The sequence below is a fragment of the Acanthochromis polyacanthus genome, chromosome 18, assembly GCF_021347895.1.
Source record: "Acanthochromis polyacanthus isolate Apoly-LR-REF ecotype Palm Island chromosome 18, KAUST_Apoly_ChrSc, whole genome shotgun sequence".
NCBI classification, from domain to species: domain Eukaryota; kingdom Metazoa; phylum Chordata; class Actinopteri; family Pomacentridae; genus Acanthochromis; species Acanthochromis polyacanthus.
The window spans coordinates 5,726,534-5,741,793 of record NC_067130.1 but is presented as its reverse complement, the minus strand read 5'-3'; the positions used below and the strand labels follow the sequence as shown (position 1 = coordinate 5,741,793).

General features: G+C 39.2%; 1 protein-coding gene across 1 annotated transcript in view; it reads left to right on the top strand.

The window, feature by feature from the left end:
* The window catches only part of LOC110966156 (E3 ubiquitin-protein ligase UHRF2), a 36,038-nt gene extending 22,857 nt beyond the window's left edge, over positions 1-13,181 (top strand). Inside the window, exons 7-16 of the mRNA XM_022215426.2 lie at positions 1,139-1,262; positions 4,377-4,484; positions 5,334-5,438; positions 5,549-5,655; positions 5,966-6,128; positions 6,462-6,599; positions 7,003-7,237; positions 7,489-7,637; positions 8,484-8,582; positions 8,672-13,181. Coding sequence (XP_022071118.1) covers positions 1,139-1,262; positions 4,377-4,484; positions 5,334-5,438; positions 5,549-5,655; positions 5,966-6,128; positions 6,462-6,599; positions 7,003-7,237; positions 7,489-7,637; positions 8,484-8,582; positions 8,672-8,818 — 1,375 coding nt within the window. The 3' untranslated portion in view covers positions 8,819-13,181. The remainder of the gene's footprint in view (positions 1-1,138; positions 1,263-4,376; positions 4,485-5,333; positions 5,439-5,548; positions 5,656-5,965; positions 6,129-6,461; positions 6,600-7,002; positions 7,238-7,488; positions 7,638-8,483; positions 8,583-8,671) is intronic.
* The last annotated feature ends 2,079 nt before the right edge of the window (positions 13,182-15,260 follow it).

Genomic DNA, 15,260 nt, shown 5'->3' with positions numbered 1-15,260 from the left:
GCCAAAGCTCACATTTTCAAAACAAACTGTCATCTCTTAGCCCAACGTTCCTATAGCTCAGTGGCTCATGTAGTCAAGCCTGTAATAGCAGCCCGTGTCCAGCGTTAAAAGAAGCTATATGGTTTCAGTGTGTGTTACCGATTAATTGATAATGCAGTACATTATCAGTTAAGAAAACTCTGTCTCCAGCGCTAATAAGTCGGCTTTAAGGTGTTGTATCTGGGTGGAAGATAGGATAAAATTAATGGCTTTTGGGAATTGCAAATAAGAAAGAATTGTAATTTATGTATAAAAAAGCTATTTATTATAATGGAGATAATAATATTTGCTGTGGGGCTTAAGCAAGACTAGTTTGGGAAGCTGATGGTCATCCTAGACTGAGTATACAAGACTGTTCAGATCAGATTTTTAAAAATGACTTATTGTTGTCTTGTTCTTATACTAGTCATATCAGAAGAAAAGTTTGAAGATGATGATGGTGGCTAGACCCCTCAATGTTCTGTCCTAATTTGCTTAAATTTTGTTTACCCTCATATGTATATGTAGAAGTGTAGCTATACTGTATATGTATATACACTACTGTTTAAATGTTTTAGGTCACTTAGAAATGTATTTGTTTTTGAAGGAAAAACAGTTTTTTTTTTCAATGAAGATAACATGAATGATAAATCCAGTCTAGACATTGTTAATGTGGTAAATGGAATATCTCCATAGGGACACAGAGGAACATTTCCAGCAACCATCACTCCTGTGTTCTAATGCTACATTGTCTTAGCTAATGGTGTTGAAAGGCTCATTGATCATTAGAAAACCCTTGTGCAGTTATGACATGATTAAAGTGTGAGTTGCCTGGGTGACAACTAAATTTTGAATGGTAGTGTATGTTTTTTTCTTTCCTTTTCCCTTTGCTGTAAATAGTGAATCTGCAGTGTTTATCACCAAAAAATAACTACTCAGTGAAACCCTTTAAGTAGTTGCAGCTTTTCTTTTTTAGGTGGCTTTTTCTGAATTTCAGCCTCTGTGCCAAAATAAGGCCAGTGCATTTTTTGGATTTCACCTGACTGTCAAAATATGCCGATCTAAAACTCTCAGATATCAAAATCACTGAACAGGAAATGACTTTTTTTTCTTCTGGCAGGTACTGTCCAACCTGCAAGAACGACACCAGTGAGGTTGTCAAGGCGGGCGAGAAGCTCAAAGCCAGCAAGAAGAAAGCCAAAATGCCTTCGGCAACGACTGAGAGTCAAAGGGACTGGGGAAAGGTGAGACCTAAGGACCACGTAAGACACAACAGAACCAGGTGGACTGAAAGCTGCTCTGTGGGACAGAAAATAAAATTTACCATCAAGCCTTAAGAAAGGCCTGTGGTCCCTCTGGAGACTACCTTAAAGAAACAAAGGCTGTGTGAATATTAAAAAGCAGTTTGTGTTAAAGGTTTATCAGCACTATCGACTTTTCCAGGTTGTTTTTTCCATCGGTTAAATACTAAAGTAACTGAAAATGCTTAAATCTTTTCTCCTGGCCACACGTCAGCTCAAGTGGTCTGCAAACACGCAAAACAAAAGATAGAAGTTACATTTTCCATTTCCAACAAAGAGGTTTACATTGGCTTCAAGCAATGCTTTAAAAAATATTTAGAAACCAGATTACTGACAATATTTTATGATTGTATGTCGTCATTTTTGAAATGCTCCATTCTCACTTATGGGAAAAACAAATTTGTATTTATCCACTTGAGACAGAACTTCTGTCTGTCTGCAAGTCAACACAAGTGTTTAACACGACTGAAAAAAAGAAGTGGACTACGTCTTCAGGGTTTCATTTCACTAACTTTTCCAATCCAAACATGATATTTACCGAGAAATGTCAGTCTTTAAAACAGCCCCTTTGTGCCTCAAAATGCATCTAATCACAAAGGTTAAACTCAGCTGAACTACAGGGGTGCGACATTATAATTCACAATTTAATGTGCTTTATTGGCCTAAATTTCATGTTAGCAATATTGCCAAAGCATCGAAGAGGGTGTAATTCCAAACAAACTAAAAAGAAGGAAAAATATAATATTTAAAGCAGAATAAAAAAGACCCAATAAGATGGTAAAATTATGATATTTTACTTCTTTATTTGGACGGTACAGTGCAGATTAATGAACATACAATCACATAATAGTTCACACAAGGTTGCAGTAAATACGCCGGATTTAGCACAAGGCTAGTTTCCGTCTGTGGTCCCACACAAAAGAAAAAGTAGTAGATATGTGTTGTGTGTGTGTGTGTCATATGCATAACGAATTTGATCAATGAGGAAACTGTCTGACATGCGACATACAGTCACATATTAGGCAGCTTGGTGCTGTGTCCCTCTCCCAACAGAATCTGTTGGTTTTTGCTCTCATCTAGTTCTGTGAATTTTGGGATTAATCAAGCTTTTTGGAAGTATTCCTCTTCCAGTGCATCTTCATTTCTGTCTCACCTTTCGTGCAGCGACTCTTTCTTCTGTTGGAAGCCCTGACTTTTCATATAGTTCTTTTTCTGTGACTCGACAGTGTTGTCACCGAGTCTGTATTTAGTCTGGATCTGTGTCTGCTTTTCATGTCTGACAGTGAATAGATATTCTGCCAGTTTATTTTCATGGTCTAGAACTAAGCGCTAATGAAGTTTGTTTTGGTTTTATTCCTCCGTTGTTCCAAAGGAGGGTGTTTATTATTGTTACAGTGAGTAGTTGGAGATGAAGTGCTGCTCTGAGGTTGATCATTGTTGACTGCTACCAGTAAATCACTGAACCACCTGACAGACACTTTTTGTAGTCAGTGTGAGTTGGAGGCTTCATTTGAGATGGAAACAAAATTGCAGTGTTTTTTTTAAATTATTAATTAATTAATAATGGGTAAGTTTTGATGTCAGCAGCTCGTTTGTATCGGCTGAAACGCTTTAAAATGAAATATTGGCATTGACAAGCTGATAATGTCTGTTAGGCTAAAGGTTTGGGGTTTTGTATAAATGTATAAGGCATGGCTTGGGGTAAGTAGAAATAGTTTTCTTATTTTGCTAAGTAAATGTGTACAGTTGAAAAGCATCTGTATGTCACAACAAAAGTATCCATAATATATTAATTTCACAACAGGAGTGGTCTAATGTCTGGAATTAGGTAGAAAAACTGTGGATACATCAGTGTCAGGTGTGAAAATATCAGCATATCAGATGTCGACAGAAATCCTATATTGTGCATCCTTAAGAAAATACACAGAAACTGATCCTACCTAAATGAAAACTGCTGTATCATTATAGGAGTCTATAACCTGTAGTTATTATTCTACAAACTTGGCACCAAACGTTTGGCTGAACTGTTTATTAACTGATGAATTGTTTCGCTCATTCCTGAGTCATGCATCGCTCATGTTCCATTTACTTCCTACAACTCTCTTGTTCCTTCCTGTGCCTTTTATGTGCTCGGTTTTGTTTGTACCTTTTTAAAAGTCTGTCAGATATTATCTGAACACACTGTAGCTTATTCCTGAGGATTATGTGATCAGATCAGTTTCTGATCGAGTCAACATTACTTACGATCTGTCTGAGTTTAGATCAGGTTTGATAGAGTTCCCAGTACTGTTTGGAAATGCCTGCAACTGTATCTACTGATGGATTCGTGTTTATTAAACTTTTCTCATATAATGATAACATGGCTAATGAACACCTTATAAACCTCCTCCGTTCACTTTATCGTGGCCTTAGGGAGCAGAAGCCGGAAAATTACATTTACTGTTTTACTTGTATCACTCGAGCTGCTGAGGCATAAAATGAGACGGAGGAAGACATCTGACATGTATTTAAAATTTGTTTGAAAAGAGCATCTGTTTTTTGCATACTGTTAAATATTTTTCCTCAAATTCTCCTCAGAGTCTTCTCATGGCAACACTTTTGAGATATTGCGTGGCTCGTTTCCATCCTGGCCTCGCTGTCTCCCCGACGCTCTGCTCCATGGTGTAATGCGAACAATGCCATTAAGCATGACTTAGCCACTTTCCTGGAACTGCCAATGGAAAATAACTCCTTTCTTTACCAGAATGCTCCCTTTCTCTGTGCACTAATTGAAAACAGCCTGGCTTGTGTGTTTGGGCAGATTTAAGTGCTGTGAGTCACACGGCATTTGTGCTTGGCTTTAATATTATCGCCGTGTTAAAATCCTTTAAATAAAATGTATATCTTTGTAAAAGTTTCTGTGTATTCCCATGCTTGTGCTGGTTCAGTGAGATGCTCATCATTTTTCTTTATATATTGACCACAGGCTTAGCTATATTTCATATACTTATGACCATATTTTTATGGCATTTTGTGCACATATTATAGATTCTGCGCTCTTTCTTGATGTAATTACAGGGCATGGCCTGTGTGGGGCGCACTAAAGAATGCACAATTGTTCCTTCAAACCACTATGGACCCATACCTGGTGTTCCTGTTGGAACCACGTGGAAATTCAGAGTACAGGTGAGCCCAGTACATGAAAGTCAGCTTTGCTATAAAAGCTGAAAGAAAGCAGTTTTTGAAGCCTTGTCCTACACTGTAAAAAATGTTGGTGCATTTTACAGTGAAAAACTGTCAAACCATGACGGTAAACATCTGTAAACTCAAACAGTTTGATGCAGTTTATATAACACTGAATCACCGTTAATACGTCAATCAGGAGAAAAGTGCCGTTTTGAGATTTATTTTTTCATTTGAAAAAAATACATTTCTGAACTCCTGCACAGTTTTTAATGGAAAAATGCCAGAATATGTGTATCACTAAAGAAAATAATAACATTTCTGCTTTTAATTCTCAAAAAGAATACTTTTTTTTTTTTACAGTTAAATGTGCATATTGTTGTACAGGTAATGGAAACGTGCAGCAGTATTTATAACAAGTAACATGGCAATGTCTGCATTTATTTCATGTTTGTTACTGGTCAAATGTATGTACATTTGTGTTAAGAACAGACATATGCTTCGATATTTATGACAGCTTTAGCCACAATTTTTTGCCAAGAGTACATATATTTAATGTTAAATACATTATTTGTTGTGCTGACAATGGAAATATGTTGTAGTATTTATAATAAGTTGCGCAAACTTTGTTTTATATGATATTTTCATGTAAATTTTTGTTTACAGTACAATATGTAACGAAGCACATTTTTAGCCTTAAAATCTACAATATCAATGCATTTCTTTACTGTAAATGTAGAAAATGTTTTACCGTAATTTTACAGTAGCATTCTGGCAATCATGGCAGCCGGAATTTTACCGTAAAAACAACAATTTTTTACAGTGTAATCTTCTGTGCTTTTATTCCTTCAGGTGAGCGAGGCAGGAGTTCACAGGCCACACGTCGGCGGGATCCACGGACGCAGTAACGACGGCTCCTATTCGCTGGTGCTAGCTGGTGGCTTTGAGGATGAAGTGGTGGGTTTTGTGATGCTTCGCCCTCACTGCTAGTTCACTGTGTCACATTTGAAGTCCGGGGTCTGTCCTGTGCAACAGCATGCCGATCACTGTGTTCTGGTTCCTGGTAGGACCGGGGAGATGAGTTCACCTACACGGGCAGCGGGGGTCGTGACCTCTCAGGAAACAAGCGGATCGGAGAGCACTCGTTTGACCAGACCCTGACACACATGAATAGGTACGACACTCACAGATGACCTTTTATCTGTGTGTGTCTCTTCCTGTTGAGAGACAGAACATATTTAATACTAGACAACCCTTCTTCTGTCTTGCTTCAGTGTGATTTGCTTTGATTTCTGTCAGTCAGGTTGTCAAACTTGAACTTTAGGAGAAAAAAACAGATGTTTTACCTTGAATAACTTTTCATCATATTTGCTTATTCAGTATAAGTAACTGATTGCTTCTTTTAATAAGTGAAAAACGTCCATCTGTGATTATTCCCACTCACACTTTATAAACATAGTTGTGTTGGCTCCTGACGCCTGCAGGGCATTGGCCTTAAACTGCGATGCACCTTTGAATGACAAAGACGGAGCAGAGTCCAGGAACTGGCGAGCGGGAAAACCAGTTAGAGTTGTGCGCAGCTCCAAAGGTCGACGGATCAGCAAATACGCTCCCGAGGAAGGAAACCGCTACGATGGTATTTACAAGGTACCATCAAACGCTGCGCCCCAAAACCAGATCTGTTTACGATGTTGCTTAAAATACAGAGAAACCATTACATTGTATGATTGTGGGAAATCATGGGAGTTACAAATGCTGCCATGTAGGATCAAACCCTTATTAAATCTGAGTTACAGAGCAGAGCAATAAAACCAGAAACAGTAAATAACCCCATGGTCCCAAAACAATCTATTTTTTTTGAAAATGTTGAGGTAAAACATAAACTCCTTGATTCAGCTTTACCCCACAGGACAGTCTTAATTCAAAACCGTTCTTTTATGTGTGAAATTTACTGTTATTGTTGCTGTTGGTGGCTCACAGGTGGTAAAGTACTGGCCAGAGATCGGAAAGTGTGGTTACTTGGTGTGGAGATACCTGCTGAGACGGGATGATATGGAACCGGCACCGTGGACGCCTGAAGGTGTGGAGAGGATCAAAAAACTGGGCCTCGCTGTTCAGGTTAGTCTGCTTGTGGACCTGAATGTGTGTGTGTTTTTGTGTCAACTGACCTGTGTAGATACTACTGAAAATGAAATGCATTGAAATACTGCATGTCATGTCACTGTTTTGCCTTTTTCTGTTTAGAATCAGTGCCGAATTTTGAGTATGTGTGCAGCAAGTGCCGTACAAACCCACACTTACAGTATGATAGAGCACAGTATGTAGCATATACAGCACCTTTGCATGTGTACATATTAAATTATGTGCTTTATTAGTGTCACTGTACACCTCTTCTTGATATTTCTCATTAGCTTCATTCTTTTTGTGCATCCAGTTTTCAGACATATACCAGAAAATAAGCTCAAATTGTATAAATAATGAAGCAAAATAAGCACTTGTGTCTGTTCCTGTGTGTCTGCAGTACCCACCAGGCTACCTGTCAGCCATGGCTAACAAAACAAAGAAGGAGGCCTGCGCCAGACCTGGTCGTGGCGGCCGGACTAAACACTATCCCGGGAGAGGGAGGCCACGGAGACAACGCAAGATCAAGGAGAAAGAGGAGATTGACGAGGAAGAGGAGGAAGAGAACCCCGTGGAAAACATGGAAGAAGAGGCGCCACAAAGTAATGGAGAGCAGAAGACAACCGGAGAGAGTGGTGGGTGCTTTTACAGACGAAGCTCAAAGCAGGTCAGACAAGGTGTTGTGAGAAGAGGACAGGTGAGGACGGCGTGATCAGTGAAACTTTATTCAAGATGGTGGAAAAATGTCCACCGGGATCGTACTTATCCCAAGCATAGACCACTGTAGATGATATGTACTTAACAGCTTAGCTTTCATTTTCATTGTCATTTGTTTATTCTCTAAGAGTAGCTGCTGCTTTTTAAGTTATGTTTATGTCTGTGCCAGAATCCTCACCAGTGGCAGAGCCTCCGTCTAAACGAGTGAAGATAGAGGAGACCTTCCAGCTGTCAGAGCAGCAGCAGCAGTTGATCCGAGAGGACACAGCCAACAAGAAACTCTGGGATGAAGCCATGGAAAACCTTAAAGAGGGACCGGTATGAATCACTGGGATATTAAAGATTAAAGAAGTCCAGTTCATGGTTTATCCTGCCCTGTTCACATATTGTTGGGTAGTTTGACATAGACGGTCACATTCTCCTGTATGAACCTTAAAAAGCACACTGAGCTCCTGTGGATGTTTTGGAAAGACTTGTGACTTTATGTATTTTCAGGATAGAGCAGCAGATTAGGCCTTAGCACTGTGTCAGTACGATTACACAGTGGACAGACGTAGCACAGGATTTCTGGAGCATTTGTAACTTCCCACTGTGTTTGGGCACCATTGATGGAAAGCAATTACAAATCAAAACACCTCCAAAGTTCAGTAGTGACTACTTCAGTTACAACTTTTGAGATGATGAATTAAAAAGGTGTGGATGACGGAGACTCTCCTTGAATAGCCTCTCCTTAAAGCAAACATTTGTTTTGAGCACCATTCATTTTCCTGGCACATCTGCAGTGCGCATAATCTGCGCAGTCACAAGTTTTGGACTGTGCACGGGCATCGACAGTAGACTTTTTCGGCAGATGATGCAAACTGCTGCAGACACGGAGACCACGACTTGGCTTTAACACATTTTAAACCCCTCAAAACTGTATTCAGAAAGCATTTTCCTCAACAGCCTCTTAACAGATAATTCACTCCGTCCCCCATCCGAGAAAATGAAATTCATCTCCTTGATCTTTAGAGCTTAACTGCCTGAGTCACCTTCTGCTTTATTCCCCAATTTCTGAGACTAATGTCTGACTTTTTTTTATTGGGCAGAACTGCTCTAAAAAATTTTTTTTCGTGTTATTCACAAACTAAATACATTTTTGCTTGTGTTGCTTTGTTTGCTCAGAATTTCCTGCGCAAGATGGAGCAGATTTTCATGTGTGTGTGCTGCCAGGAGCTGGCCTTCCAGCCTATTACCACCGTCTGCTCACACAACGTTTGCAAGGTACGTTTGAGTGGAGGTATTTGTAAAAGCTGCTACATAAAACCCCCCGTTTGTGCATGTGAACGTCTCACGCCGTCTTCCTTCCTCAGACTTGTCTCCAGCGATCGTTCCGAGCGAAGGTGTACACCTGCCCTGCCTGCCGCCACGACTTGGGCAAAGACTACGTCATGACCCAGAACAAGACGCTTCAGATACTGCTCGACCAGTTCTTTCCCGGCTACAGCAAGGGCCGATGAGGTCGAAATCACATTTATAAGTAGGATACACGCACATAAGCATCCATTCTGTGCACCCTCGTATACCGTCAAGTACCTAGAGCTCCACTTTAAAACGCATTGCACACACATAATGTACTTACCCACGGGCAAATGTATATTGCATATACAGCCATTTATGTATACAATCATTCATACACAAACAACCTCAGTAGGGACTGACCTCATCTGCTGAACTTGGACTGTCTCCATTAACATCACCAGCCTGAAATTCAACCGAGGACATTTTTTAAACCTCCCCACTCCTGCCACACAAACGCGCACAAAAAACAAACGCACAAAAGGAGCCCCGACTCATACTCCCACAAGCCATCATAAGATATCAGTTCTTCTTTTTTATTTAGTTCTCCCTTCCATTGTGCTGTCCACTGGTTCCATTGATTGACATACAGCACGTTGTTCGAGTGCACATTTCTCAATATCATAAAATCAGCTGTTAGATTCTTGCCAACCTGTGTGCATTTTGTGTACCATGTATGCAGCTTTTTACACCAAAATACTGATCTGTGTGCTCGGCCGGTGCTAGGAAGGGCAAGTAGGTTGGCCTGTTATGGCAAAGTAAAGTTAAAAAAGTCCAAAATGAGCATCCAGTTTTACATAAAGCAAAGCACACAATATCTTCTGCCGTTTTAGCACCTCAATATTGACATGTGCGTCTTGTTTTGTAGGTTAATCAGAAGCATTTACTAGCATCCTGCTAGCTGCTCATGTCACCTGGAATAGTGCCATTGCCATGCCTTGAGCTAGTAAGAATAGCAAATGTCTCGCCAGGGGTAACTTTCCGTGTTTGGCAGAGAACAGAAATTGGCAGCTGCGTCCAGTTTGTTTGGAGTGTTGGAGGATTTCCTGCTCTAACAAGGCTGCAACTTTACATACAAATAGAATCTACCAGTGACACAAATCTCTGTTAAGATTTTATGTGGAGTCATAAACAGTGTTTACTAAGCACGAGGCTGTAGGGGCAAACCTTGTGGAATCTGATTTTAAAAAGTAATTTTGGATGAGGAATCACACCTCAGAGTCCAATGCAATATCCAGCACGCTACCAGCTTTCTTTAGTTAGATCCTGTTTGTTTCTATTTCCGAGCAGCTATAAAATAAATGTACAGGATGCATTTAACGCACTAAAACCTCGCACAGTGTTTAAATAGATGAGTTAACATAATGTAAAGACATTTATCTGGTTCATGGTTCCATAAACTAACCTGTCCTCGCACACAAGATGAATACGTTCTGTTTTTCTTTATTGACCAGAATGAAACCTGCAACTGCATTAAATGCCTGTAAAGCGTTAGATGAGCCGGATACGCATTCTGTTCAGTGACATCTGAAATGGCACACTGTGGTTTGTCCCTGGTGTTACCAAGCAACCACAATCAAGCAGGACTTCACACAAAGATGGTTAGCATATAATGTGCTCAGCAGATATTCATCTGCTATTGTTCTTCCTGTTGGGCTCAGTGTAATGTTCTCTGGAGAGCTCTGGGTGTCCAGCGCGATGCACATCTCCTTCATTTTAGAGAAAGTGGTCGGATGAGTGATTGCACAGGCGGCGCGATGTGGATTATTTGTCACGTTACGTCCAGAAAACGGAGATACAGCTGTTTCAGTTGAGCCAAACAAAAGGCTGCTGATTTGTGCTCGCTGATAAAGAGCTTTCCACTCAACGTGATGCGGATCCACACAGTCGGAGGCTCAAGGCCAAACTGTACGGCTCCCTAATGTACAGCAGAGAGGCTGGATAGTGTGTTTGATGTTGTCATAGATTGCTATTCACCACTGCTGTCCTTTAAAACAGGCAGAGAAAGATAAGTAGTGCTTTCAGTGCTATCAGATACCAAACATTAGCACCAAATTCCCCATCAGTTTCCTAATATTGTTCAGTTTCTAATTTTAATCAGACATTTACTGATTTATTAAACTATTTTAGAAGGTTTTACTTGAGCCAGTTACTTTTAAGGCTGCTTGTGTTTGGCAATAAGTGCTACTAAAACTCAGATAATGTATTGGAACTTTGATGTTTTGAAGCAATACCCTACACAGCACAAGTGAGAGGTTTTTAGTTGACTGGTGGATGTAAGCTTAACAGACTTCTCTAGTTTTTTTAATACACAATTGAATATCCTAATGGATAATGCATTTCGTTGCACTTGCATACATTACAACATTGACCATGCATGTTGGTGCAATGTGAAGTTTGAATTATGTCATTTACTGAACCTCATGGTCAGAAAATGAACACTGGCAGTAAGAGAAGTGAAGCCCGAGGTAATTATTTAACATCCAAGCCCTTTTTTGTCCCTTTTTAGCCAATAAATAGGCCATCAAGGATGTTTTAATTGGAAAACAACACCTGGGAAAAGGCTAATTTGCAATTTGTAAGTTCATCACAGGGAAGTTGTTCCTGTAGTCCAGAGAGAAATCTGAAAATACAACAGTGGACTGAGGAAGAAAAGAGCATTTTTAAAAGAACTGTCAAAGCAAACAGCATTGAGTTACTGATTAGAAATGCTTGGCTGTGCTCAATATGTTCAGTTCAAATTAGTTGGATTTCTTCTCACAGAAAGTTGGTTCCAAAAAGACAGGCTCATATGAGAGAAGACCAGCTGATTTATTTTGGATATGCCGGATAACAAGGAGGCCTGTTTACATACCGCCGTACATGTTTAGAAGGATTATGAGCGTGTGTGACAGAAGGAGATCTTTTCTTTTGCTGTTTGCCTCAGACTTCTGGCTCCACACAGAGGTGAATGTTTTCAAGTGGCAAACATGAGACCGTGTGGATGTAACGTCTAACCTGCAAACAAAACAGAAACACGAGGATCTCGTTTATTTTCCCAGATCATCAGGTCTAACTCGCGGTGATCTGCAACCCAGAAACCAAATCATAATGGCAGCTGTGAACACGATACAAACAAATCTGGATGCGTTTTCCTCAAATTCGCTGCACCAAAAGATTCACCATTTGAAAGAAATGTCAGGAAAGCTCATGGTTGTTTCTTGACTTCGTAAAAATATGCTCATTTTGGATAAAAAGACACATTTTGCATTTATTGCTTACCTTTTCTCATGTTTAACTGCAGAGAATAGTTAAAACTAGAAAACAAAAAGCACTTGGAAGTTGTAATCTTACAAGCATTTTGGGCTTAACATTTAATTTCTGACTCGTTTTTATTTTTAGCTCCTGCTATATTGTGACATTTTCCATTGCAGATATTGTATTGATAACAGTTAAATGCATTGCTGCATACAGAAGCCTCTTTTCACCTATTATACCCACAGAAAGTCCAGTTTTCCTGGGGTTAAAACTGCTAAAGGAAGCGTTTTTATTGCGAGCAGCCGACACAGATCTCCATCCTCTCTGGTGCTGACATGGTGCTTTAAAATGTCCGGGGTTGGCAGGTTTAAAACGCATGGAGAGCAGCGGCACGTCACTGGGTGTGTGATGTGGACAGAGGTCACCTGGAGCGCTGAAGTTCAGTTACTGTACACGAGTCGAGTTTGAGGGAAGATGTAGCCCTTGTTCGATGCCACCGTCACGTAAAGCCATGTTCTTTTTTTGACACAGACAGCCTCAGCCGAGTCAACACGCTGCTGCACACATCAGTGTCTTATTCTCTGTCGACGTTCAGATCAGAGACGAACGCTGTCTGTCTGACCCCCGTCGTGTTACCGACACTCCCTCCTTTTATTCATTGGCAGGCTGTTTGTTTGTTTGTGGTGATGTCCTTGTTTCTGTTCAATCATTCAGGATGTTTTTTTTTTGTCTCTTTTTACCGACAACATGCAAGTACAAATGCTACTATGGTCTTTAAAGCTAACTGTGATGTGCATTACTTCCACTGTTGCTTACTCTTGTTCGGATTATTTTCTTCACGCATTGACTGGCAAGCTAATAGCCCTCCTTTCTTTCTCTGCTGTGACCTTTGCTACCCTCTCCTCTCTTTCCGCAGTCTTCTGCCCTCCGTGAACCTACAGTACTAACAATTTTTAGACGTCTTGTGGACGCTTGGCTTCAGTGCTGTGTCGTTTTCTTTTCATTGCACTCTCTTATTGAAGAAAAAAGTTTGAGAAGTCACATTTAATTTTCCTAGAATGCTTACTATTATCTATGTCTGTACACCGTTTATTTTTTTTCTACCATTTTAGTTGCTTCTCTCTTCGATTTTAATCATTAGTCGTTTTTATGTTGGCGACCTCAAACATTTGCAGCAAAAACGCCAGTCTGAGGAGTTTCATTGCTTCATATTGTGATCTGAAATTTTATACATGTCATAATAATACTTGATATGTACCTATTAAATATTTGGATTCAAGAAAAGAAGGATTTTCTTTTTTGTTTTACTGATTGAATGTGACAAATAAGTTTGGATTTCAGAGTAAAATGTAAAGTCAGATTGTAGATAGTGATGTTAATGTTTGCTCCTCAAAATTCAACTCAAATTGGCCACTTGCATTTAAACTTTTTAAAGCTGTTCAGATTTAGTTTTTCCATTTTGCAGAACTTAAGGTATTCTCTTTATTATATAATTTAGCAAACTGCATTTTTCCCTATATATCTCTACAGTAATTAAGTTGAAGACTGTTTATTTTGCCATATAGAAGAAAGAAAAAAAACATTTTTTTAAATTTTCACCATTATCCTCACTCAATAAGCAGTGAAAAGTGGATGTATGCGTTTCATATAATAATGATAGTAATAATTTATATTGCCTCTTTTTAAAAAAACGGTTTACAAAGTGCCAAAAAAGGTGGACATTCAGCACCATTATACAACAAAATGCCTGAACCTGAAAGAAGAAAGACCATGGAAACAAAAGATAAGATGTACAAAATAAATAAAAATAAAATCAATGCCACAAACACAATTGACAGGAAATAAAACAATAAAAGCGACAAAAATGCAGTGTCATACTGAAACACAAAACCAAGTAAATAAGGGCACAAATAATAACCATAAAAAGGGAAAAATAGACTAATAAAATAGGCAAAATAGCATAAAAGCAAGTCTATAAAATGGGTTAAGACACTAATTCTGCCTATGAAGCAGGTTACAGCGTTTGCAGCAGCACGTCTACAGATTTGTCAAAACTTCTGATGTTAATTTGCTCGTGTAAGTAATTGTTGGTGCACCCCGATTACAGAAAACTGACTTTCCATTATTGCCGTCATAGTTTTAACAGTCAAGAAGCTCGGTATTAGCCAGACGTCGGTGAGGATGTGGGCTGTTAGATGGGCCGTGGCATCAAACCATAACGTCTTCTGATAGTTTTCCATTAAAAACAGGCCACACATCATTTATGAGAATTATTCTATCATCGTAATAGTTTACAAATTGCATTAGTTTTAGTCTGTTTCATTTGGCACCGAGGAAAATAAGCAGTTTTCCATTTAAAAGCTCCAGATGTTGCCTCTGCTACACAGGCCTTCAGACTTCCACTCAGGCCAAAGGTAGACAGAGTCACGAATAATAAACTTTCTGTTAGTCGCATCTTTAAAAAGCAGTGTGCTATTTTGGCACCATCATTAATTAGCAGCATAGAAATCAAAGTGCAGGGAATCAAATCAAATTAAGTATACAACAATGAAAATGATAACTTGGAGGCCACATAATGTCAATCAGAAACTGTTTTCTATGAAGAGGTCTAATCAGCCAGATGAAGTTAAATACTCTGCGTGGGCGGCCTTTAAACCTTTTTGTACGGCTTCGGCAGATATTAACATTCAAAGCTAATTTCAATAGCTGAAAACGGGGAGTTTGGAGATAATTTTGTCTCTAAAGTGATGCTCAGAAACAAAGCAGAGCCACAGATGTGACTTTATATTGAATTGTTGTGCGGTTCAGAGTCCTGTGGAGCCTCCTGGTGGTGTGAAGACGCTCTGACATGCTTTGAATTTCGGCCGCTGCTTTTCCAACTCTTCTACTTCCATTTGTTCCAGCACATAATACATTATGTTAGGCACTAGTTTCAGTATGACAAGGGCTTTGCTGTTATGTAATAATGACATTATTTATAAAACCTATGCGAGTAAAAAAAAAAAAAGTTTCTGAAGCATCTCCAGGAGCCCCATCTGGTAGAAAACTTAACTACAGAAGGCTTTAACCCTCATGTCGTCCTGCGGGTTTTAGTTTGAAAATGTGGAGGAAAATAAAATAGATTTTCACAGTGGGACTTCTGATGTCCACATTTTTTTGGTCCAAAAAAAATGTTAAAAATGTTTAAGAACATTCACAAAAATAATTCTTTTGTGAATGTTCTTAAAAAGTAGAAGTTTTACTGATATATATGTAATCATTTCAGCTTTTCTAAGGATTTTTTGGGAAGATTTTTACTCATTTTTTAAACATTGAGAATTTTCTTGCTGAATTTGGGGGATTTTTTTTAAAAAAAAGAAGGAATTA